Below are 26,291 nucleotides of genomic sequence, written 5' to 3' on the forward strand. Positions count from 1 at the left end.
CCATAACAGTAAGTAACAATCGTGGTGTAACAAATAGTCGCCCAACTACACTTCAGATATCTACAATTCCTCACTCTCGCCTATCCAATCGTTTCCCCTTTCACCATTGTAATAATATTCCAGACGTACGATAACCGTATAATGACCGCATGGCTATTTCCCCTGAATACCTCACATGATTCTCTTTATTACGCGTCACCACTGCTCACTTATGGTTGTTTGACAGATTAATAAAATCCCACATTGTAACAGTTTTAAAAGTTACATGTGCAAAGCATAACAATTTTATAACATTTCTGAAATAAAATAGCCGCATATTCGAATGAATTTTAAAATATTCATACAGCAGTGTGGTACGGTAAGATGACCGGCTAAAGTTAAGCTAAATCGGGCGTGGTTAGTATTTGTATAGGATACTGTCTGAGTAAACCAGCTGGTGTATCTTTTTCGTTCGTGCATTCTTACTGTGATATCAATCACTTATAGTAGAAAGTCGCGGAGATTTATGCATTTTTAAAATTCATGGAAAGTTTTAAAATTCCTTCTAGTTTTCAAAAAACATATTTTTACATGCTGTCGGCACATCGTGGCTTTTGCCTATTAACACACGGTTCGAAGTTGTGCAAAGTGATTGCAAAGTTGGTAGATGTATTTGTATATTTGACCTAAGTTGTTTGCATAAAGAATCCCGCAGTTGAAAAATCGAAAAAATGAATAAAAGCCAGATGAAAGCAGTCTATATTAGCACATGGTCACATGAGCTGTCTGTAAAATGTTGATGAAATAGTGTACAAAGTTGGAAAAAACGACTGCAAAATTGTAGATTTGTTTGAAAAAATAACCCATGTGGTTGACTTTTCGAGGCCCATAGTGGAAAGGCCGAAATAGCGACGAAAGGTATGGTAAACGACCCTCAAAAAAACGAAATAGCTACCTAAGCATGTAGATGTCAAAGATCAATTCCGAAACAAACAATCAATATCGAAATTGGATAATTTCCAAACATAAAAAGCATTTAATTAGATTCTGATAGGTCACATTATAATATATATACTATAATCTCATGACCGTATATAAAATTGAATGCAATGGTATTTCCCACTGTGAACATACATCACAACTCTTCAATTTGGCTGCAAAAATATAAAATTTTATTAGGTTTGGCTACATTAACATGCTTGATGGCGAACAAATCAACCACAACCAATCATATCTACCGTCTTGTATCAACCATGGCATATACGCTGCCTTATTTATGCAAATTACTTAAATAAATCACTGCCACTGATACGAAGGCCATACTCCATACTCCATACAACTAGAGATGGAAAGCATAGTACACAAATGACTTACTGCAACACTTCGAGTAAATCCAACGATGCCATATTTTGTTGCAGAATAAATAGGTATGGAAGCCCAGCTAAATCTACGAAACACGTGAAATATGTGAAAACACGTGAATGTTGGGTGGGATGAATACCACCAGTTCGTTGCATAATGCCCTCAACGATGGAATTCAACAATTATATATATTTCTTGATGAGCACCAGCATCATAAGTACGATATGACTACCCGAATGTTGGTCGCTCAAATGTGATATAGGCATAGACTATTTTGATTGTTATCAACACTCGGAAGTCAGTGCGTGGTGGCAACGCAGATCCCACATATCTTGTATCTAGAAAAAAGGAAACGAAGCGTAAAGACTTGCTGAACTAGGCGTGTGTGATAATACTGTATAGTGTAGCTAATGAAGGTGATGTACCCGCACGTTGTCCGGAGATGGAATGAAAACTGTGTAGCATATACAGAAAGACTTAGCAGTCACGAGAAGGAAATCGCCGACAATTATTGTTATAACTGGCATATAAGACGCATGATTTAACGCTACACGAGTCGTGTGGGCTGTGAGTGAGAAAACATTTTATTGAAGAAGAGATGAAACAATGATTGAATTCACACAGCATGGGGCATATATCTGCTCAGAATACAGGGTACAAATACTGATCTATGTTAACGGAAACAATTCCCAGGACGACGAAATGCTAAGTAGGTAAGTATGATGTTGTTTAACCGATACACGACTGGTATCTATGGCGACAATATGATATAACGTACGTCAAAATATCGAGGCATATTGACCAGAAGAAAAGCGTAAGAGTCAGAGAGTATGCGACGTGTGCGTAATTCATTTCTCCACGAGAGTATATTAATCGTTGTATAAAGACAACAAAATGTAGATATGATCCTAACAATCACATTCAGGTCACATTGTAAGAATGAAAGTGTTGTACTTGACTACCATACAGTGAAGATTACAGGTAATGTTTTGTATAACTGACTAACTTCGATTCATTGTCTGCGATGACAGTGGGTGAAATAAACATCCCAACTTGCAGTTCAAGGTAATTGAACCAGGATTTATGTTTATTTTACAGAGTGGAACGTATACAGTGCCATATTTGTGAATTGCTGATTAAATAGAGTTACTATTACGGGCAGATTTCCCTTGAATAAAATATACAAACTTTACCTTCTCCAGTTGAATTGTTTATAACCACGTCTCCATTACCACCATTCTTCATCCCATGTGTTCTTCAGCAAGGTACTTTCCTCTAATCACAGCTGCCTAATTTAGAGATAATTGTTTTATTAAACCGTGGCACCTCAATCCCTTGGATTGCCCTATGGAATCATGGAATACTATTGCTTGAACAACATATATGTCCATTGTTTTACAAAGTTCCGAAATTTCAGCAGGATAAAGACAAAAATGTCTGAATATAACAAAAATTTGCACGGGGTGCAAGTGCCCACGAACCGCAATATACCTTAAACATGTATGCCACTTCTTTTCAATAAACACCTTACACCGGAATAACGATTTGTTATGTTGTCTCACTGCGTTGGCCATTCATGTTCATGGTCTATATTTCTACTAGTACAATTTTATCTAGATTAATATGTAAAATATCAACAATTGCAATTGGTCAGCATGGCATAAAGGCCACTCGTTCTACACATTGTATGAACTATCATACTTACTAGATTTATTGCTATGCTCTCCTCTAGTTTAAATTCATTACGGTGTACGACGATGGAATGTTAGAGTGTCACCAACTCTAATCGCATGAGGGTTTCTCTGTCAACGTTCGAAGAATATAGGTAAATCTAGGGGTAATTCTCATAAATACAATATTCAATGTGAAGCATTGCTCAAAAGTAATCTGACATGTGACCGAGCAACTTGTGCTGTTTGTTGTACGTCCCTCTGCTACCTCTGCAACCCAGCGAACTGTCAAATTTTATTTTGGCCCAGATGCTCGAAATTGAAAGGGTTTTCAGCTAAGTTTTGTGACTATTTTAATATGATTCTTTAATAATGATATATAGATTGGATTTCCAAGAAACCGACACCGATGTAGAGATTAAAGCGGAAGGCATATACAACTATAATGCTTGTTTTATATTTACATAATTGGCTTGACAGCCGCTTAATGGTATGATGATTTAGTTAACTGAGAAAAACGATTAATTACAATTGTTCCAGTCTTTCATATAAATATCAGGCAATGTTTTCACCGCAAAAACTACCATGTACGTATGTGTTAGTAGTTAGATATTTCACTAATCACATATAGAATAACCAGGCCAATCGTGATATAGAACTGTGTATATAGAAAGTCATGTGATCACAAGTGGTTTACTTAGACTCTGCCCGACCTCAAATGGCGACGTCCTGCATTCACATTGACCTTTAATTGAACTTGGAAGGCTGTTGAATCAAGTACGTTCTGAGGCTGTTCGATAGTGAAACTGCGGGGCTCGATGATATAAAAAAGCGGCGTGGTTTGACATACACGTATCTAGAGCTATCGTTCTAACCAAGCGTGAACGTCATCGGACGCCGTTCTACTTTGCTGCTTACCTATCTTTGACCTCCGGGGATTTTAGAATTGTACAGACTGCAATTCAAATAAATATCGAGCAATGGACGTAGCAGACAAAGTAGCAATTGTGACTGGTGCTGCGAATGGCATTGGACGAGCCATTGTGGAACAGTTACTACTGAAAAATGCTAGAGTGAGTACATGATCCATTTGAAATCTGGGAGTGGGGCTGGAGCAATTGGGATTTGTTTCCAAACTACTGTGGTAGGTTTTTTTATTTGCCTGTAAGCATATCTGAGTACTATTTTTCTCAATAATTTTTTTTTTGAACTGCTGTCCATAGATTTGTTTTTACCTTGATTGTTTTCCAAAATCTTCCAGCCCCTCCCCCGATTTCAAATAGCTTTTCACATATCTTGTACATAGAAATACATAGTTGAATCACACACACTATATAATTATATCGACAACTAAGCTTGTGAGAAAATAAAGATGAAGTTGACCTTGAAAAGGACGAATATGTGTACATAATGAGTTAATAGTCTAGAAAGGCGTTTCTTAATTTACTCATGAATAAAACAAAGTGACATTATTAATTACGATTGTCATGTCTACGTTCGAGCACGTCATTGAATAGATTCAAAATAAATTATGTTTATTCTAGTTATGGAAATTTCAATCAAATATAATATAATATGTAACGGTTAATTTAGTGTGTCAAAGTGATTTGCCGTGTTCTACCATGTCGTCAGTTCAAATCTCGCGTGCTGCGTAATATTCGTACATATATATATATAACGACCTCAAAATTCTAATTTGTTTGTAGCCAGTCTAGTATCCTTGGTGAAAAAGAGGTTTAACATTAAAGTATATGCCCTTATGGTAGATATTTTAGGATTGCCAGTCAGCGTAGATTTCATATAATCATTATTGACAAAACAAACATATTCTGCATTATTGTGCCGTCTTGATATGAAATAATTACTCACAATTACTTACCCAAATTAGCATGTTCACTATTGTCACTATTTGTTGTTCTCTTCATATGTCAATGTAATGTTTTGTACAGACTGTGGTAATTCTAGATGTCAATGAAGAGGGAGGAAAAAAGACATTGGAAGAGCTGAGAGAGAAATATGGTGAGGATAGGGTTGACTTTATAAAATGTGATGTCAGCAATGCTACACAGCTTGAAGGTAAGAACACTCAATATCGTAGAACTACGCATGTACAGAAGTCTTTGTTTCATAATTTTGCCTAACGGAGTTCTGCTGCCAAGAATTCGCGTACTACTATCAATATACTGAAATGAATAATTGTTGATTTAGGGTAAGTATAGTGGGTTAGGGTGTAATGAGATGGATATTGGAAAATAGTGGAGAAATAATGGAACAGTATTCTGTTTAACTCTCGTTAATCAAAATAACGACCCTTTTCAAGACATATTTATATGTGGTGTATAGTAAGATCAATGTGACTATGCTATCAAGAAGTTTTGTTTATTTATTTATTTATTTATTTATTTATTTATTTCACCAGAATGACCATATTTCCAGAAAAAAATACAATTGTTATAATTCTAGTGTTGGAATAATAAAATTGACATTTTGATGAAAACAAATAAAAAACATATTTATCTTTTCCTTCCCTCCTACATATCACAGGCTCGTTATCAACAGTTATTTGATGTTTACGTTGTAGATTTACAACTCTCCACTCGAAGATGCAAGCAATAAACATATATATGTATCAATCAAAACAATTTTACGCCGTTAACCATATTCATTTTTTTATATGGTGATTAAGTTCTCTGTATTAATACAGCTGCCTTTGTTACAACCAAGACGCGTTATGAACGCCTGGACATCGTGTGTAATAATGCTGGCATTGACAATGAGTTCGAATTGGAGAAGAGTGTGGCAATTAACCTCGTAAGTACAGCAAAAACAATGTCAGTCTTATGTTCCCAATAATTCAATGTTGTATGTTATCTTGTTACCACTTGGACTCTATATTGTCAGCTATAGTTCAAAATGTGTTTTTTTTATATCTATTTTTATTTTTAGATTTGCTTGGTTGATTGTTCTCACCAAAAACGAAATGTAACATTTTCTTTACGGTTCCAATAAAGCTCTATTCTATTCTATTCTATTCTATTCTATTCTATTCAGACATAAACGTAATGGGGAAATTTTGCTCACCATTTATGATAAGGAATGGTTGTTTGATTACATAAACGCAAAACAGTAGACTTGCTCACCGAAGTTTGCTTACCATTTATGATAAGGAATGGTTGTTTGATTACATAAACGCAAAACAGTAGACTTGCTCACCGAAGTTTGCTTACCATTTATGATAAGGAATGGTTGTTTGATTACATAAACGCAACACAGTAGACTTGCTCATCGAAGTTTGCTTACCATTTATGATAAGGAATGGTTGTTCGATTACATAAACGCAACACAGTAGACTTGCTCACCGAAGTTTGCTTACCATTTATGATAAGGAATGGTTGTTTGATTTCATAAACGCAACACAGTAGACTTGCTCACCGAAGTTTGCTTACCATTTACATACACCTTGAGTTTGATTTATATTTGTATTTGTATTCGTTCACATGCAGTACTATGTAAACTATCTTTCGGTTACATTATTTGACATGTTCTGATGCTATCTATCTCACAAACGTCTACAAACAGTCAGACGGTTTCGTCGTTTATTTGCATATTTTTTTATTCATGCTCTGAAATTTGGCACTACCCTTGACAAATGTTAATTTAGCTAGGGGGTATTCAATGCCTCCATTTCAAAAGCGTTGACAAAGAGAATTTTCAATTTTTGAATGTACTTTATTGATTAATAATAGAGAATAGAATAATATCAATAATAATAAAATAAATAATAAATCTTCTGGTGGGAAAAGTTATTTTTCAAACTAGTCTTGTCTATTATCCTAAATGTAGTTTAAATACACTAGTTGACACGATAATATAATATGGCATGGATTTGGTTATAGAAAAGTGAACAACAAAAAAGTAAGAAGAGACAAATAAACAGTAGGTGGGAGAAATACTTAGTAGTATATAATTTTAAATAAAAGATACAAAATAATTGCTTCCAAATGCAGTAGGTATCATTGGCTGGGTTTTGAAAGTGTTTCGAATCTGTATTTGATTAGGAATCTTTAGCTGTTTGAAAATGTTATGAGGCGGTCGCTTGTTTTGTAGTAGTAGTAACGGTAACATATTTGATAATAAGGTGTATCCCAAATTCCAATACAGTAACTATTGTAACTATTGAAGGAATGGTATTATAATGTCTAATATTAATAGTGGAGAATTGATCGTGGTTCATAGTGACAAATTTGTGTGATGTAATTCTAATTTTAGTTGCTAATAGTATCCTTGTATTCTCGACGTGGGATTTCCAATTGACATTTTGGTCAATAATAACAATTCGGTATTTTGTAGAAACAATGCCTTCTGCCGACGCATAATACATATACGGGCTGGTACAGTTTTACGGGAAATAAAAAGGGCTATTTACAATTTACAAGGAAAAAAAGACGTTTTTACAGTTTACAGTGAATTGTGTCATCTAGTCGTTTTACAGTTTCGAAAATGTAATTTCCCTGGATTATTCTTTAAGACTTTTTTTATTTGGATGTAAATTTTTGTACGTACCGAGAAAAATGACACATTTTTACAGTGTACGAAAAAAATATTTGATTGATTACGTTGTACGTCTAGCCTGTGATTACAGAATTACAGAATTTATTTTTTCAATTTACGTTGTACGAACAAAAAAATATTGCAATTACGTTGAACGAAAATAACCCTTGCCCCCCCCTCATATACTGCCTTCCGAACCCATTGCTCGCTGTGGGGGGTTCTTACAATCATTTAATTTGTCTTGTTTTTAGCATTAATTTGCACCCGTCACAGACTCTGAAATTCATAATGAATTTGATTTAAATGTAATTTTGTGACATCCGCAAACAGACGGAATTCAAAGGTGCTTGTTGAATTCACAATAAGTTTACTTAGTTGAGTTTAATTCATATTACCATGGTATGGCACAATTTTAAAGCGGGGAGTCGTCGGCTGCGCATGCGTCAGATGGCCATAACGTGTCATTGTTTACAAACAAGCGCCTACCCATGAGCCTTTGCGTTTATAGCGTGTGTTGTTATTATCGCTTGGCACTCAATTCTCGCGCGTGCGCAGGTGACGACCACAGTCAGCTGGCGCACACGTGATAATAAAATAAATACGATATTTACTACATGGGGGCCACCATCTTGAATGACGCATAAAACTAAATAAGAGACAAGTTGTGAAACGCGTTTTTCAGATTGCTACAAATCAGGAGAAAAATACCAATCTTTCACAAAAATACGGTCCGTTGGGGTATATTAAGCCAACCGATAACAAAATTCGGCCGAATTCGTCGTTTTTGTGTGAAAAAATACCTTGCATACGAACACCTAATTACACGAAGAACCTAGAACACTAAGCCGGGGTATTTGAAACCGAAATTGTCATCTAAGCGTAAGGCCGTCGCTGATTGGCTGCTGAGCTGGAATGCCAATTTTTAGTTTAAAATAACCCAGGAAAGTGTTCTAGGTTCTTCGTGTAATTAGGTATTGTTGAGCTACTCATCCTTGATTATTCACGAAGTTACTCGCGTCGATGGGGGAAATAAGAAGAGGATACTATACAAAAACAATAACACGAGCCATCTTGACGGTTAACGGAATACAGGAATATTCCCTAATTTATTATGCACGCATGCGCAAATGCAAAAAGTGAACTTACAAAAACTCACGGACCAATAGAATTCGGTCTTTCACTAACACTGGAATTTACAGCCTAACACCCCCACTAAACTTAGTTTGTGTAGGCCTAATCACAGAGGGACTGTGGCCTAATGCACCATCATTGTAAACCAACAAAAATACAGGAAAATATAAGTTTTCTGCACATGGTTTGGTATTTCTATTGGCTAATCGCCTAAAGACATTTTAAACTATCAAATATATCTAAACTTAAAGTCCAACTAGCTTTATCAACATGTAAATACAATGCATAACATAACGTCAATACGGTTTAAATACAGTACTCTGAAATAATCCAATATACAATTATATATATATTTAGGAAAATTATGATCCCATCATGTGACCTCTGAATTTCTCATTTTTAACTCTAGGCACAGGTTTAGTGAATACATGAGCAATATTTTGCTCGGAGGGTACATACTTGATCTCCATAGAGTCTTTCTGAACTTCACCACGTATAAAATGGTATCTTATATCTATGTGTTTTGACCTCTGATGTTGAATAGGATTTTTAGCAAGAGCTATTGCTCCTTGGTTATCACAATAGAAAAAGAATTTTTCAAAATCACGACCAGTCATATCACATAACAACTCTTTCAAAAACTTCCCTTCCTGTGTTGCATCTGACATTGAGATACACTCAGCTTCACGTGTAGATAAACAATAGCTTGTATCCTTGGCTTCCAAGGACCCACACTAGTGAGTTTAAAACCATACCCTGTAATGCTTTTCCTGTCTTCTGAATTTGCCCAATCGGCATCACAAAAACCAATCAAAATGAGTGGTTCAGTTGACTTTCTGAATATCAACTTTTGATCAATGGTACCTTTCACATATCTTAAGACATGTTTAGCGATTACCATGTGGTTAGAAGTTGGATTTGTCAAATATTGTGACAGCTTTGTGACTATGTAACAAAGATCAGGCCTAGTTGCTGTCATCGCATAAATCAGACTGCCAACTATTTCCTTATACAGCCTTGCATCAGCAGGCTCAGCCGGGTCATTACAAAACTTGTTTACATTCATGTCACAAGGAGTATACTTTGGTTTACAATTTTGCATTCCAAATCTTTCTAACATTTTTCCTAAATATTTTGAATGACTCATTGTGATCATGCTATCTCCATGGATAAATTCAATGCCAAGAAACCATGCTATCTTTCCTAGATCTTTCATCTTAAACTTTTGTTTCAAACCATCCTTCACCTTTTCAAGACTTGAATTACAATTTGAGGCTATTATTAAATCATCCACCCATACAACTACAATTGTCATTTCATTACTAGAATGCTTAGTATATACACAATCATCTACAGCAGACTGTGTCAAACCATGTTCTATCAAATGTGAATGCAATAAATTATTCCAGTTTCTACCACTTTGTTTTAAACCATACAAAGACTTTTTCAACCTGTATACAAATGTCTTGCCCTCTTTATCTCTCACTTCAAAACCTTCTGGTTGCTCCACATATATTTCATAATCTATAGGAGCATTCAAATACGCTGCTTTCACATCCATTTGATGTACAGCCAAATCGTTTTGAACAGCCAAATGCATTACTGCTCTAATGGATGTAATACGGGCGGTGGGAGAGAATGTTTCCTGGTAATCTATATTGGGTTTCTGGGAATAACCCTTAGCCACAAACCTAGCCTTATACTGTTCTTTATTATTTTGATCCAATTTAACAGCATACACCCAGCGGCCTCCCACTGCCTCTGTCTTGTGGCAGTGTGGTCAATTCGAAAGTATCATTCTCACTCAGTGCACTCATTTCAGTTTCCATAGCCTTTTGCCAATCATCAGACTTATCACAATCAAGTGCATCATGGTATGTTTTGGGAACACTAGTGAGATTATAACATCGATGCACAAAATAATTCAAACTATCATCTATCTCATCGTCTACTGAATAATCATCCAAATATTTAGGGCGGACCCTATCTCTTTTTGGGTATCTACCAACATGTACATCAGGACAAACATCCTGGGATTTAGGAACTACATTTTCAACATCACTAGGATAAATAGCGGCAAGCTCACATTTTCCATCACTATTGTTCCCTATATCCATACACTCATCATTTATCACATAGTTAGATTCTCCATTTTCACTATTATGACAACCTTGTATGGGTTCTTTAGTGAATCGCACACATCTCACCTTTCTCACATTTTGGTTATGAGGGAAATATACCAAATTTGCTGGGCTACCCCGGTCATAACCAACAAATATACCTTTCTCACTCCTGTCATCTAATTTCTTAGGATGTTGCACATATGCATAACAAGTGCTACCAAATTTTTGCATAATCGCAATGTTAGGTTTTTCTCCGGTGAATGACTGAAATGGGGTACTCTCTGTTCTTGAGTTGTAACAACGATTTCGAGTATAGGCTGAAGCCATAACTGCATAGGGCCACAACACTTTTGGTAACCCTGATTGTAACAATAGGCATCTTGCCATCTCAAAAATAGAACGCCATGATGACACCTGAATAGTCATCAACAAAACTCAATGCATATCGAAAACCATCTTTTGCAGTTGGCTCAATGGGGCCTGCCAAATCGAAATGAACCAGATCTAATGCTGATGTAGCTCGTTTGTCAGGTTTTCGGTTTCTATACTGTGTCATTTTACCCTGCACACACACTCCACAATCAAACTGTTTTCTATCAAGTATTTCCATCCCTTCAACTACACTTTGTAATTTCAAAAGATCTTTAACATTACAATGGCCCATAATTTCATGCCACTCTCTCAGTGAATGACGAGCTTTCCCATGATTTTTAGAGATCATGCTATTCAAATAGTACAAATTCTCTCTTTTGCGAATATTGAATATTGTGCCTTTTGCACGTAATTCCGCAGAATTTGGTCTAAACTCAACACAAGCTCCCCTCTTGGTTGCTGCTTGAACAGAAAAAATATTCTGAGCAAAAGTAGGCACATACAAGGCACCTTTAAGAATGACACTCTGACTATCACCCTTTGAATCTATTAAATTAACACAAGCATCACCTCGCTTAAGTGCAAGACCATTTGACCTGCTGCCATCGGCAAGTTCAATAAAATGTTGTGAAGCATCAAAATCACTATCAAATCTAACAAACTTCGACTCATCATTTACGATGTGAGTAGTTGCACCGCAATCAACTAGCAACCCAATCACATCGCCAATGTTAGTCGACTCAATTTCACCTAAACCTATTTTGAAACAGAATGAATGATTTTCACTAGCTTCACTGTCCGGATGTGGAGAATGTTCTGTTTCGCTATGGTCAACAGATTTTACAGTGTCTCTTGACTTTAACTTCCTGCAAAAGTTTGTGTCATGTGAAGAATTTCTGCACACCTCACACCAATGGTCATATTGTTCCCGTTTTCCATATTCATTATTATGGAATGCCAATTTTTAGTTTCAAATACCCCAGGAAAGTGTTCTAGGTTCTTCGTGTAACTAGGTATTGTTGAGCTACTCATCCTTGATTATTCACGAAGTTACTCGCGTCGATGGGGGAAATAAGAAGAGGATACTATACAAAAACAATAACACGAGCCATCTTGACGGTTAACGGAATACAGGAATATTCCCTAATTTATTATGCACGCATGCGCAAATGCAAAAAGTGAACTTACAAAAACTCATGGACCAATAGAATTCGGTCTTTCACTAACACTGGAGTTTACAGCCTAACAGGTGTTCGTATGCAAGGGATTTTTTTCACACAAAAACGACGAATTCGGCCGAATTTTGTTATCGGTTGGCTTAATATAACCCCAACAGACCGTATTTTTGTGAAAGATTGGTATTTTGTCCTGATTTGTAGGAATCTGAAAAACGCGTTTCACAACTTGTCTCTTATTTAGTTTTATGCGTCATTCAAGATGGCGGCCCCTATATAGTAAATATCGTATTTATTTTATTATCACGTGTGCGCCAGCTGACTGTGGTGACGACCCTCCCGCTTTAAGTTTTTCGGCCTTTTCTTGAGCAAAGGTTCTCAGCGTCGATCTATTTGGGTTCAGTTTTCAAGTGGCTACTGAGGACTCTCTCCAAAAATCCAGGTGACTAACCATGTGCCTTTTACCACATGTTTGCCATGACTTTACGTTCACGGTTTTTGATGTATTTCAGACTGCAGTGATCAGAGGTACATATCTCGCTGTAGAACACATGGGGACAAAGAATGGGGGAAATGGAGGCGTGGTTATCAACACTGCATCTGGACTTGGTTAGTACAAAATGTAAAAACAGACATATTAATCGGTCATACCATTGTTTTGATGTAAAATACTTTTTTTGTGTAACCATTACAGCCAGTATATACAACAGTGCATAGAAATTACTGCAACTCGATCATCTGAGTCGAACTAAAGGCAGCCATACTGTCACACGGTCAAGACCATTCCACCGAACACGAACTTTGGAAATACTGGCATTTAGAATTAATATAATCACGACGAAAAGCAACTGAAAAGGTTACAAAATAAATCTTTGGGGATTAAAAATATTGAGGATGCTCGTCATGTAATTTACTAATTATTAATATTTAAATAACAACTGTAAAGAGAAAGTAATCGTTCATCAACAATTTGACCAAACAATAAATTAGAGGCGTTAAATATAGGGTTTAATGATGACAGGTGTAAATACGGACCTACCAAGCCACGTGACTCTCTCTTGGCATATCTATAATAGTAATGGCATTCTAAACAACGTATCTACGTAATATACAATGTCGTAGATAGAAATGCAGTCTCTATATTTTCAGGTATCATGCCATTCCCGTTACTTCCAATTTATACAGCTACCAAACACGGCGTTGTAGGATTCACACGAAGTGTGGCTGTAAGTAGTCACCTGTTTATTCACACTGTATAACACTGCACGGGTGGCGCCGTCTTCTCAAAGTTAATTTCAAATAATGTAAGAAAATTGGTTTGGTTATGTATTAACCGATTCGTATGTTGAAACTATCGTGACAATAATATTATTAGGTGAGATATAAGGCAACTACTCAGTCATAAGTCCCTGCGTGACTCAATAATATAATTACACTCCGCCCAGGTACGATACAGAATGCCCATTATTAGTGAGTGGCTCCCTCAAGCGACGAATCGTCACTGTGACGTCATATGACGTTCACAAGAACATTGTGGAGGTGTAGTCGTTAATCATCTCGAATGTGGAGAATATTGTGAATACAGCATGTTGAACAACAGGAGAGTACCAGAAGTTCTATTCATTTACGTCACAGTAATAGTTCTGTCATGAATTAGTTTTTGCGTATCTGTTGTCCGACTTATTTAGCTGATTACTAGTGAATGGCTGTGTTATATCTGTCATCATTTAGGCTCATGCGAGGTCCTGGACGGAACTTGACTCAGTGATTTGGAACTAATTACGATATAACCGTCGCTATCCGGACCGCTATTTCTGACAGTTGGTATTTGCAGTTAGTAATATAGTGAACGATTAATCAAAAGATATGACGTGTCCAGTACTTAGTGTGATTGGCTGTATGTGTGAAGGCCACGCCTTAGAGTCTTTTAACTGCTTTGTAATTGGTTAAGTTTTTGATACGTAATAAACAGACTAAGTCCTTGATCACAGAGAGAGGGAGAGTCTCCAGGAGACGAGAGATTCTTGGAGTGCTGGGCAGAGAGGCTCCGACGAGGCAGTTCGCCTTGAGGCGTTCTCGATGTGGCTAATGACTAGCTATTGAACCGTATTTCATTGTGTGCGTCTATTTGACTGTAAGGTTTACGTGACTTTCCCGGTCCGGTACCTCAAGCAGACGAGATATAGAGACCAGACGATATTCCACCCCGACACGTGTGGAAGAAACCCAGACGAAGAATTTCCCCTTGATAGTTCACCGAAAGAGGGCGCGAATAATATCCATAATTACTGATATATATTTTCAAAGATTGCTATGAGTAATATATGATAATTTTATATAGAGGTCTCACACCTTATTTTAGAGTGAACCCATGGTAGTAGAGAACGCAATACGCGTGTCTGCGATATGTCCCGGTGCAGTGAAAACATCGATAACTGAAAACCAGGACGTGGACAAGACAACTCGTTACGGACATCTGTTGCGTCCATTGCTTGCAAATGTGACAAAGATGACGTGAGTTTTGAATATTACAAATATGGTCATTTAACACAATGAAATGTACACGTATTACTGATGCACGAAATGTATACAACTACCAAACACGGCGTTGTTGGATTCACGCTTAGTGTGAAATTGTGGATAGGTATTTTTTCATATTAAATTTATTTGTTTCCAGGACAACGGAACTCGCTGCTAATATTATAATAATGATTGAAGATTCCAAGTATGACGGTGGTGCATGTATGGTTTCGGCGGAGATTCCCCTCACCAAAGTAGAACCGCCAACAATCGGAGTCCAATGATGCAACTGGAAAGGTTTCATGAACAATTTATATAATTCGCCAGTAGTTATTATACCATACATTTTTCTTGACCAGATTATTTTTTAGGAACCACGGTGTACGGGAAACATTTAATCGAAATTAACTTGTCAATCATATTCCCAAATTATTAAATGTTTAGTATCGTGGTGCTTTACAAGGTATCAGCTGGAAACGCGTCAAATCTCGGACATTACGAACAACATGTAAATACAGTGTTATCTAAAGTCAGGTAGACATGGTTCATAACTTGCTTGACCGAGTGTGTGTTATAAAGATCTCACACGTGTGCTCTTTTATACAAGGCAGTTTCCAGTTTTGGGAAGTTTAATTAATGCAGGCGTTCCTTGAGTGCAGCGTGAATTTCTCCCTGATTATGATTCCTATATAATATCGTACGTCCGCTTCGATTGGCGGTTTATGACAATTTGAATTTCCAATACAGTACACATCATTGCTTAATATATTACATTACCGATGTAATGTAATGAGTTGACAGCGTTAGTAACATATAGTAGATACTGTTCCAATTATCGTTAGAAATAGATAGCACTCACAACTCGAAAGAGATGCCAACCTATGATACATTTCCGACCATCAATCAGAACCGCAGTCCAGGCCTTATACACATATATACTTAGTCTATTACCTTGACTTCAAGATGTAAGGATCACAAAATGAACACGTGTGCCGCGTTTTGAAGGAACTGTCGATCTTTTTTTGGAGATATGTGACCTTTCGTCTATAAACATTGCCATGTCATTTGGGTTACACATGGAACATGCGTGTCAAGTTTGAAGTTCTTAGCTATAACGTCTTAGTAGCTCGATACTGAGCATTCATAAACACATACTGTGAACATGACCTTTGATCTAGCAGGTGCTGTGTGTAACATATGAAACACGTGTTTGGCAAGAATTTGTTATTCACATTTGAAGATAAAATAATGGCGTTGTTAGCTGCTCTGTTATTAAATATGCATGTATGTGTCTTTTAATAAAACAACCCATGAACAATGTTATTGCAAGCCCGTGTTAATCAGCGAGCGATGATTGTTATCACACTTTTGCATGATGTCATAGTGCGACGGCGCATTTTAACACTGTGACATTGTCCTCTGACCTCAAAATGTAGCAAGGTCTTGTAATCAAACACAAAATATGTGTGCCAATTTAAATAAACAAATATTTACTGTGTTTATTTTTATTTATTGCCTGCAATGCAACCATGTATCGTTTCCCTACTTTTCAAGAGCGAGACCACAAATACACAGATGACACATATATAAAGACGAGTCCCCCAAATTCGGTTGTAAACAATGATTACAATTAAAGTTATAGATTTTTAAAAGAAACAACAAGAATGGCCATAGACACAAGGATTATTGCTTAACATCCCATAATTTAATCCGAAAACCAAAATGATCAATCACTAGTAATGCGAGTTGTTTATGATAGAGAGTATGATTACAGATAACCATGTGTTTCATCTTCACCTTCATTGCAGTCAACGATTCCATCACACTCCCAGGAACCATTTATACATGTACCATCATCACAAATGAAGTCATCCGAGGCACAGTAGGAATACGAGTAAGAATATGAATATGGGGGACAATATTCTTCATCTTCACCTCCATTGCAGTCATTCATTCCATCACACTCCCAGGAACCATTTATACATGTACCATCATCACAAATTAAGTCATCCGAGGCACAGTAGGAATACGAGTATGAATATGAATATGGGGGACAATATGCTTCATCTTCACCTCCATTGCAGTCATTCATTCCATCACACTCCCAGGAACCATATATACATGTACCATCATTACAAATGAAGTCATCCGAGGCACAGTAGGAATACGAGTATGAATATGAATATGGGGGACAATATGCTTCATCTTCACCTCCATTGCAGTCATTCATTCCATCACACTCCCAGGAACCATATATACATGTACCATCATTACAAATGAAGTCATCCGAGGCACAGTAGGAATACGAGTATGAATATGAATATGGGGGACAATATGCTTCATCTTCACCTCCATTGCAGTCATTCATTCCATCACACTCCCAGGAACCATATATACATGTACCATCATTACAAATGAAGTCATCCGAGGCACAGTAGGAATACGAGTATGAATATGAATATGGGGGACTGTCAAGATGTCTATATATACATGTTTGTATTAAATCTGAAATAATTCATACGAAGCGAATGGGAATGCCAAACGGTGATTCGTATAACTTAAACTATATAGATCACACTTGTAGTGGGTTCTTTTCACGGGCCATAAAGGCATTGGAAATCATTAAGATGGTTATCGTTACAAGACGACAATGATCTCAGGCCAATAACAATTGGACATCTAAGAACCATAGAGAATTTATAAATAAGGGAACGAACACATTCATCATACACGCACAGCACTAAATGACACCAAATTTGAATTAACTGCAATGTGCGTACGCACACTTTAATACAAAAAGCAAAAGTTTGACAGTAAATACACAAATAGCTTCACAAAATCTGCTAATTAAATATTACTGCATTGCCTAAATATTTTAGACGGTTCCGATAAACGTAACCGCGGTCGAAATATGCAGGTAAGGCAAGGGGAAACTGAAACCTGGCTGTTTGTGCGTGTAAGGCAGATGTACTATACCGGACGTAACGCTGTCGAACTGCAGCAACAAACGTGGCGACAAACTTCAGACGGCTTGGTTTCCAGGGGTGGCTCACATCACGAGGACGCTGTACAGTACTATAGCTGACACCAGGACGACCAGAGAGTGAATTCTCAATCCGGAGTTCAATGGTGACGTTATCTGTGTTATACCGTACTTCTGGTGGATCGTCCAACACGCCAACCAAGGCACGCTTTCTTGTTCAATTTATTGTGCACCATATGTAAATCAAGATGACACCCCTTTGTTTACACTGCTCATTTCTAATTGGTCGAAACCAGAAGAATTGCGAGAAACTACCACATCAGGTGCGACAGGAATGTTATGCAAACTGACAGAAATGCAAAACCGATTTTGTTGACCCGGCTAACCAAATTCACCAACGTTTATTGACCTCAAATTCATTCTGATTCTCGGGAATCAAGTCTTCGATACCATAGTATTTGGAGACAAATCTCACCCCAGGTAAATTCTTTGTCGTCCAATCAGGCTGCTCCCCTTGCGAAGAATGTAACAATTCGTGCATGCAATATATGTATTAAGTATTTCTTTATTTCTCCACCTATAACAAGTCACAAAGTATTCCCCTTTCTATGTAAATCATGTATGCATTTAAAAGCTTATAAGCATAACAGGGAGGGCGTAATACTTGGAAATAAATTAAACTTTGGATTCCTGACACACGTCCCGGGTTTGAGAGGTTACTATGGTAAAATAATTTTACAATATGAACCTGCAGACAGCAGGGAGCACAAAGTTTAAGGCATCGATGTAAAAATGCATACATTAACCTATAAAACTATTAAGATGGACAAACTTCCCTCAATCCACGGCATTTCTGCTAAGAAAGTCGGCTCCGATATTATGGGACCCTTTGATAGCAATAACACGATAGCTGAAGGACTGGAGGTACATTGCCCATCTCAAAGGCGTCCATTATACATTTTAGATTTATTTAAATAAATAAGAGGTTGATGGTCAGTTTCTATCCAGAATTCTTTCAGAAGCAAGTATTGTTGGAATTTTCTTAGCCCCCAAATGACTGCCAGACATTCCTTCTCAACAACCGCATATCTAGATTCAGTCGAACTAAGTTTCCTACTTGCATAAGCAATCGGAAACGCAATTTCTTCGTCGTACTGCAGTAAAACAGCCCCCAATCCTTCATTAGAGGCATCCGTTCTAAGAACAAATATTTTGCGAAAATTCGGGAGGTGTAAAATACGATCAGAGTTCAATGCTTGTTTTAATTTAGTGAAGGCAGTTTGATGTACATCTTCCCATTTTAATTGTTTTGGTTGACCCTTTTTTGTAAGGTCATGTAAAGGGGCGGCAATGGCTGCAAAATTTGGCACAAACTTCCTATAATAGGAGCAAAAGCCCAAGAAAGACCTCAGTTGGGTGATCGTTTTCGGTGGGTGCGTTTCCTTTACTGCACTCATTTTGTCAGCAACTGTTTGTAACAAACCTCGCCCAACAATATGTCCAAGAAATTCTAATTGATCATAACCAATGTAACATTTGGAGGGCTTGGCAGTAAGACCTGCTTGGTTCAAACGTTTAAGGACAGTTTCAATCATGCAAAGATGGCCTTGCCAAGTAGAATTGTACATCAAAATGTCGTCAATCAAATTAACTACATTGTCCTGCAAACCCTCTAGGATTATCCGCATCATTCTCGAAAAATTTGCAGGACTATTTTTGAGTCCAAATGGGAGAACTTTATAGTGCATGTGACCCTGGGGGGTCTGAAATGCCGTCTTTTCTTTAGCATTTAGTGACAAAGGATTTGCCAAAAACCTTTTGTTAAGTCGAATTTAGATAAATAATTTCCTGCATGTAAACGAGCGAATAATTTATCGGGGTTAGGCATCGGTTCTGCATCGAAAACCGTAATTCGGTTAAGCTTGCGGTAATCGTTGCATAATCGAATAGTGCCATCTTGTTTTTTTACTAAGACCACTGGTGATGAGTAAGGGGAGTTGGATCTCTCGATAATGTCGAGTTCTAACATATCATCGACTTCCTTTTTGAACACATCTTCGGAGGCCAGAGGAAGGGGGTATTGTTTGGTAAAAATTGGTTCACTTGTGGTCAACTTGATATCGTATTCAACAACGTTTGTACGTCCTGGTACGTCAGTCAAAACTGTTTGATGTTTGTTAAGTAAACATGAAATATCTTGTTTTTGAGAGAGATCCAAGTTCTCGTACACGTGCACATCTTTTATAGACTGGTTACATATTTTGTGTAAAAAAATCTATCAATTCAGTAAAGTTCTCCCCCGGGCCTTTCAATCCCATGATCCAAAGGATGACTATCAATAAAGGCAACATTGACTTTCATGAATAGTCCGGGGGTGTCAGACTTATCTTTAGTCACAGAGGGCGCTCTCTCTTCGTACCGCTTTAACATATTAGCGTGGAAAAGTTTAGTTTTCCCACCTTTGTTAATTCTATAGTCACATTCCCCCACCCGTTCCTTCACATCAAAGGGGCCCTGCCACTGCAAATGTAGTTTGTCGTGGGCTACTGGCAATAAGAGAAGAACCTTATCATTAACTTGAAACTGTCTATTCTTCTTAGTTTTATTAAAGTGATGTCTATATATATCACTAGATTTATGCAGCTCTTTTAAAGCCATTTCGCAAGTTTGTTCTAATCTGTTTCTGAGGTCCAGAACATAAGTATATGTAAGTTTAGTTTTAGGTTCTACATTCTCATTAGTCCAGAGCTCGCGCAAGATTGCCATGGGGCCTCGAACAGTACGGCCATACAAAAGTTCAAATGGCGAAAACCCTAAGCTAGCTTGAGGGGCTTCCGTATACGGAAACAGGAGGGGGCTTATATAACGATCCCAGTCATTGGGCCTTTCTTCGCACATCTGGGTTAACATTCGTTTTAGAACCCCATTAAATTTCTCAACCAATCCATTAGTTTGCGGATGGTAGGGTGATGTCGTCATCTGACGCACGGACAACCGTCGGGATACTTCCCTCATGACATCAGAAATAAACTGTTTCCCCTGATCTGTCAAAATTTCTTTAGGGATTCCAACCCGACTATACATGTTGACTAACTCCTCAGCGACAGTTTCAGCACGTATATTTTTGAGTGGAGAAGCCTCGGGATATCTAGTGGCATAATCCACGAGTACCAAAATATACCGATATTTTCGGGGATTATCAGACATAATGGGACCCACCAGATCTACGCCTACGCGCTGGAATGGTATGCTGATTAATGGCATGTGTCCTAAAGGGACCTAGCCTACCCTTCCCCCGGGGCGTAGTTTTCTGACATACGTCACAAGATTGACAGTAACGTTTTACATCAGCATGGAGGTTGGGCCAAAAAAACTGCGACATAATACGATCTAACGTTTTCCGGTGTCCCAAATGTCCTCCCATAATCGAGTCATGCGCAACTTTCATAACTTGTTGTCTATGTTATTCAGGGACTACAAGTTGACTTGTTTCTTGGCCAAAATTTACTCTAGGAGATTTATAATAACGGTATAATAATTTCTCTTTCATTCTAAATTGAACTGTAGCGAGTCCACCCTTTTCATTTCGTTGAATTTGGTTCGACTTGCATAGTTTAAAAATTCTATCTAACGTTCTATCTTCCTGTTGGGCAGCTAAAAGCGTATCAGTATTAATTAGATTATCAAATTCATCAGTTTTAGCTACGACGAGAGGGCTCCGTTTCCGCTTTTGAGCAAAAATCTGGGCACGAGTTTCTACTGCACCAGCCTCGATTATACGAGAGCTCGATTCACGGGGGGTCTCATCCGGGTCCATTTGTTCAGACTGATTAATATTTTCTTGTGGCAAGAGTCACAAAGGCGAGTCGAGCCTCTTTCAGTTGTAAACGAGTTAACAACTGGTATCATTTGATCTACACTCTTTGAACGGTGAGGGCGTTCCGTACCTTTCTGCGTGTTTTCGCAGGACAGGAGGGCTTCTGACCCTTGAGGCGCGATGGAGGAGACTATCTCAGGATTTTGGATGTCTACATTCTTTTGGGAAGTGTCGGGGTCGTTTTCACCGGCACAAGCTTCATTGATGACATCCGTCTCAATGGCCAAATTGTTATCGTACTCCACTGCGTCGTTTTCACAGGTAGATTTATTTATTGGAATTGCACCAGTGTCATTAGTTTTTTTCCTTGGAATCGCGCCAAGTTGAGCTGAAATCCTCGAAGGACTACTCTCATTTTGGGTTATAATCTTTTTTCCAGACTTTAGACTACCCAATTTATTATTTTGCATAAAAATCCTCCTGGGACTATGCACGCTAGTTTTAGCGCGATTGTTACCAAAACTAGTCTTGACTGTAACCGGGGTATTACCACCATGAAAGTCTGCTTTTAAGACAGACGCTTCCATCTCACACTTACAAGGCAATTTAGCACATGGGATTTGACCAATAACCAAATCACACACAGGTGTTTTAAGACACAACGCATTAACATCGCCAGAATAAAAAGGGGTGTCAACATACAATTTAGCCATTTTATTTTGTTCGCCTGTAGAACGATTCATAAACATACAGGACTTTTTCTCATCGGTAAATTGGTGGGGCTTAACCAAACTTTCACGAATTATCACACCATCGCAACCCGTATATCTAAGGGTTCTAACCACGTGACCATTCACCTTGCCGATAGCTATAGGCATTCGGCTATTTCCAATTACCGGGTCGGCGGTAGTTACAGAAACCAGCGACGTAACAGGTACCATTTCATACAATTGGGTATCCTGCGTACAGGTCACCTCTTGGGGGAGGTCACTGTCCGACGCTTCGGGAACTAAAGACTCGCTACTAGACTCTGGTTCCTGAAGTTCATCCCCTACTTTTACTAGACAACTATTGCTCATGAGGGGTTTTCCCGTAACGGAATGACGTGACGTATGGCATGCTTTTATATCATGCCCACGGCGTCCACACCGTCGGCATTGGGCTACACTCGGAACTTTGTTCGCAAATTGATTCTGATTCGTATTGCAACTATTTTGTTTCTGAGAATTAGATCGGGAAAAATTATTGGAAACTTTATTAAACGAAGAATCATATTTTCTTGCTTCTTCGTACATATCAACCTTTTTTACAAGATCTAAAATTGGAAGTTTATGGTTCTCGCGAAGTAAAACGCGGATCTCGGGGGGACTACAATTAAGCAACTGCTCTTTTAACAACAACTCGCGGAGGTTGTCGTACGTCTTTCCGATAAGTGACATTTCTACCCATCTCTTAATATAGTTCTCTAACCTAACTAAAAATTGTGCACACGTCTCAGAAATGCCGCGTTTTGCAAAGCGCAATTTAGAACGATATCTCTCTTCCGTAAGATTGTTTTGCATAGTTCGTTTTACTACTTCCCAATCTTGAATTTGTTCCAAGCTCAACGAATTGTAAATAGAAAGGGATCTCCCAGATAAATAACAGCTAAAATTGCTCCCCCATTCGTTGCCTTCCCACTTGTTTAGGTTCGCATAAATTTCAAAGCGTCTCATATAGGAATCAAGATCTTCCCCCCTCTTTGTATTCAGGTAAATTAGGGCGTTTTCCCGGGACATTATTGCGTCCGTTCCCCTGCAATTCGGCTTGTTTATTTATGCGTTCCAAGTCGAAATTATGTTTTTCGCGCTCATACCGAATATTCTCTTGTGCCGTAACTTTCGCTAATTCAATCTGTTCTCTCGCTCTGGCTTCCTGTTCCCTCGCCTTCGCTTCCACGTCTCTGCGTAAGGCTCTATTTTCACGGTCTACTTTCTTCCACTCTTTTACCTCCTCTCAAACATACCGATTTAAGTCCTCCCCCTCATAACCCATAGCCTTCGCTTCGCCAGTGAACATGTCAATAGCTTCCAAAGCAGTTTTGGGTTCATCCCAAGTACAGGCGACAGATCTCCCAGGGGACTTAGGTTTTATCTCTGAAGTCATAATGGCAACTACGATATCAACCCAAAGTGGAAATGACCAGAACACGGGATTGAAGGCCCCAAGGGGGAAATGGACAAAGCAAAAAGATTGAATTAGACCAGCGATGGCAACTTAAATAGTACTTAAAACTAGACAATACAAATTGTTTTAAAACAGAATCAAAGTGCAATTCAATAACCTGACGTAATAACGTTTTCAGAAACAGTGTATAACACGTGTTGTACATACGTATGATAAAGTGTTCGTTATACAAGGTAGTATGATTTGTGGATATTGTTTCTTTTTAACAATATCCCACCGCTGCCACCAATGTCAAGAGGTCTATATATATGTTTGTATTAAATCTGAAATAATTCATACGAAGCGAATGGGAATGCCAAACGGTGATTCGTATAACTTAAACTATATAGATCACACTTGTTGTGGGTTCTTTTCACGGGCCATAAAGGCATTGGAAATCATTAAGATGGTTATCGTTACAAGACGACAATGATCTCAGGCCAATAACAATTGGACATCTAAGAACCATAGAGAATTTATAAATAAGGGAACGAACACATTCATCATACACGCACAGCACTAAATGACACCAAATTTGAATTAACTGCAATGTGCGTACGCACACTTTAATACAAAGAGCAAAAGTTTGACAGTAAATACACAAATAGCTTCACAAAATCTGCTAATTAAATATTACTGCATTGCCTAAATATTTTAGACGGTTCCGATAAACGTAACCGCGGTCGAAATATGCAGGTAAGGCAAGGGGAAACTGAAACCTGGCTGTTTGTGCGTGTAAGGCAGATGTACTATACCGGACGTAACGCTGTCGAACTGCAGCAACAAACGTGGCGACAAACTTCAGACGGCTTGGTTTCCAGGGGTGGCTCACATCACGAGGACGCTGTACAGTACTATAGCTGACACCAGGACGACCAGAGAGTGAATTCTCAATCCGGAGTTCAATGGTGACGTTATCTGTGTTATACCGTACTTCTGGTGGATCGTCCAACACGCCAACCAAGGCACGCTTTCTTGTTCAATTTATTGTGCACCATATGTAAATCAAGATGACACCCCTTTGTTTACACTGCTCATTTCTAATTGGTCGAAACCAGAAGAATTGCGAGAAACTACCACATCAGGTGCGACAGGAATGTTATGCAAACTGACAGAAATGCAAAACCGATTTTGTTGACCCGGCTAACCAAATTCACCAACGTTTATTGACCTCAAATTCATTCTGATTCTCGGGAATCAAGTCTTCGATACCATAGTATTTGGAGACAAATCTCACCCCAGGTAAATTCTTTGTCGTCCAATCAGGCTGCTCCCCTTGCGAAGAATGTAACAATTCGTGCATGCAATATATGTATTAAGTATTTCTTTATTTCTCCACCTATAACAAGTCACAAAGTATTCCCCTTTCTATGTAAATCATGTATGCATTTAAAAGCTTATAAGCCTAACAGGGAGGGCGTAATACTTGGAAATAAATTAAACTTTGGATTCCTGACAGGGACAATATTCTTCATCTTCACCTTCATTGCAGTCAACGATTCCATCACACTCCCAGGAACCATATATACATGTACCATCATCACAAATGAAGTCATCCGAGGCACAGTAGGAATAAGAGTATGAATATGAATATGGGGGACAATATTCTTCATCTTCACCTTCATTGCAGTCAACGATTCCATCACACTCCCAGGAACCATATATACATGTACCATCATCACAAATGAAGTCATCCGAGGCACAGTAGGAATAAGAGTATGAATATGAATATGGGGGACAATATTCTTCATCTTCACCTTCATTGCAGTCAACGATTCCATCACACTCCCAGGAACCATGTATACATGTACCATCATCACAAATGAAGTCATCCGAGGCACAGTAGGAATAAGAGTATGAATATGAATATGGGGGACAATATGCTTCATCTTCACCTCCATTGCAGTCATTCATTCCATCACACTCCCAGGAACCATTTATACATGTACCATCATCACAAATGAAGTCATCCGAGGCACAGTAGGAATAAGAGTATGAATATGAATATGGGGGACAATATTCTTCATCTTCACCTTCATGGCAGTCAACGATTCCATCACACTCCCAGGAACCATATATACATGTACCATCATCACAAATGAAGTCATCCGAGGCACAGTAGGAATAAGAGTATGAATATGAATATGGGGGACAATATTTTTCATCTTCACCTTCATTGCAGTCAACGATTCCATCACACTCCCAGGAACCATATATACTTGTACCATCATTACAAATGAAGTCATCCGCGGCACAGTAGGAATAAGAGTATGAATATGAATATGGGGGACAATATTCTTCATCTTCACCTTCATTGCAGTCAACGATTCCATCACACTCCCAGGAACCATATATACATGTACCATCATCACAAATGAAGTCATCCGAGGCACAGTAGGAATA

At 38.1% G+C, this 26,291-nt stretch overlaps 1 protein-coding gene across 1 annotated transcript; it reads left to right on the top strand.

The window, feature by feature from the left end:
* The first annotated feature begins 3,828 nt into the window (after positions 1-3,828).
* Positions 3,829-15,167, top strand: LOC102810110 (15-hydroxyprostaglandin dehydrogenase [NAD(+)]-like). The gene is made up of 7 exons (XM_006821894.2): positions 3,829-4,084; positions 4,961-5,087; positions 5,716-5,822; positions 12,876-12,972; positions 13,513-13,589; positions 14,726-14,877; positions 15,041-15,167. The coding sequence occupies exons 1-7, from the start codon at positions 3,992-3,994 to the stop codon at positions 15,165-15,167; spliced, it is 780 nt and encodes a 259-aa protein (XP_006821957.1). The 5' UTR covers positions 3,829-3,991.
* The last annotated feature ends 11,124 nt before the right edge of the window (positions 15,168-26,291 follow it).

This window comes from Saccoglossus kowalevskii, chromosome 12, assembly GCF_978046115.1.
Source record: "Saccoglossus kowalevskii chromosome 12, keSacKowa6.1, whole genome shotgun sequence".
NCBI lineage: Eukaryota > Metazoa > Hemichordata > Enteropneusta > Harrimaniidae > Saccoglossus > Saccoglossus kowalevskii.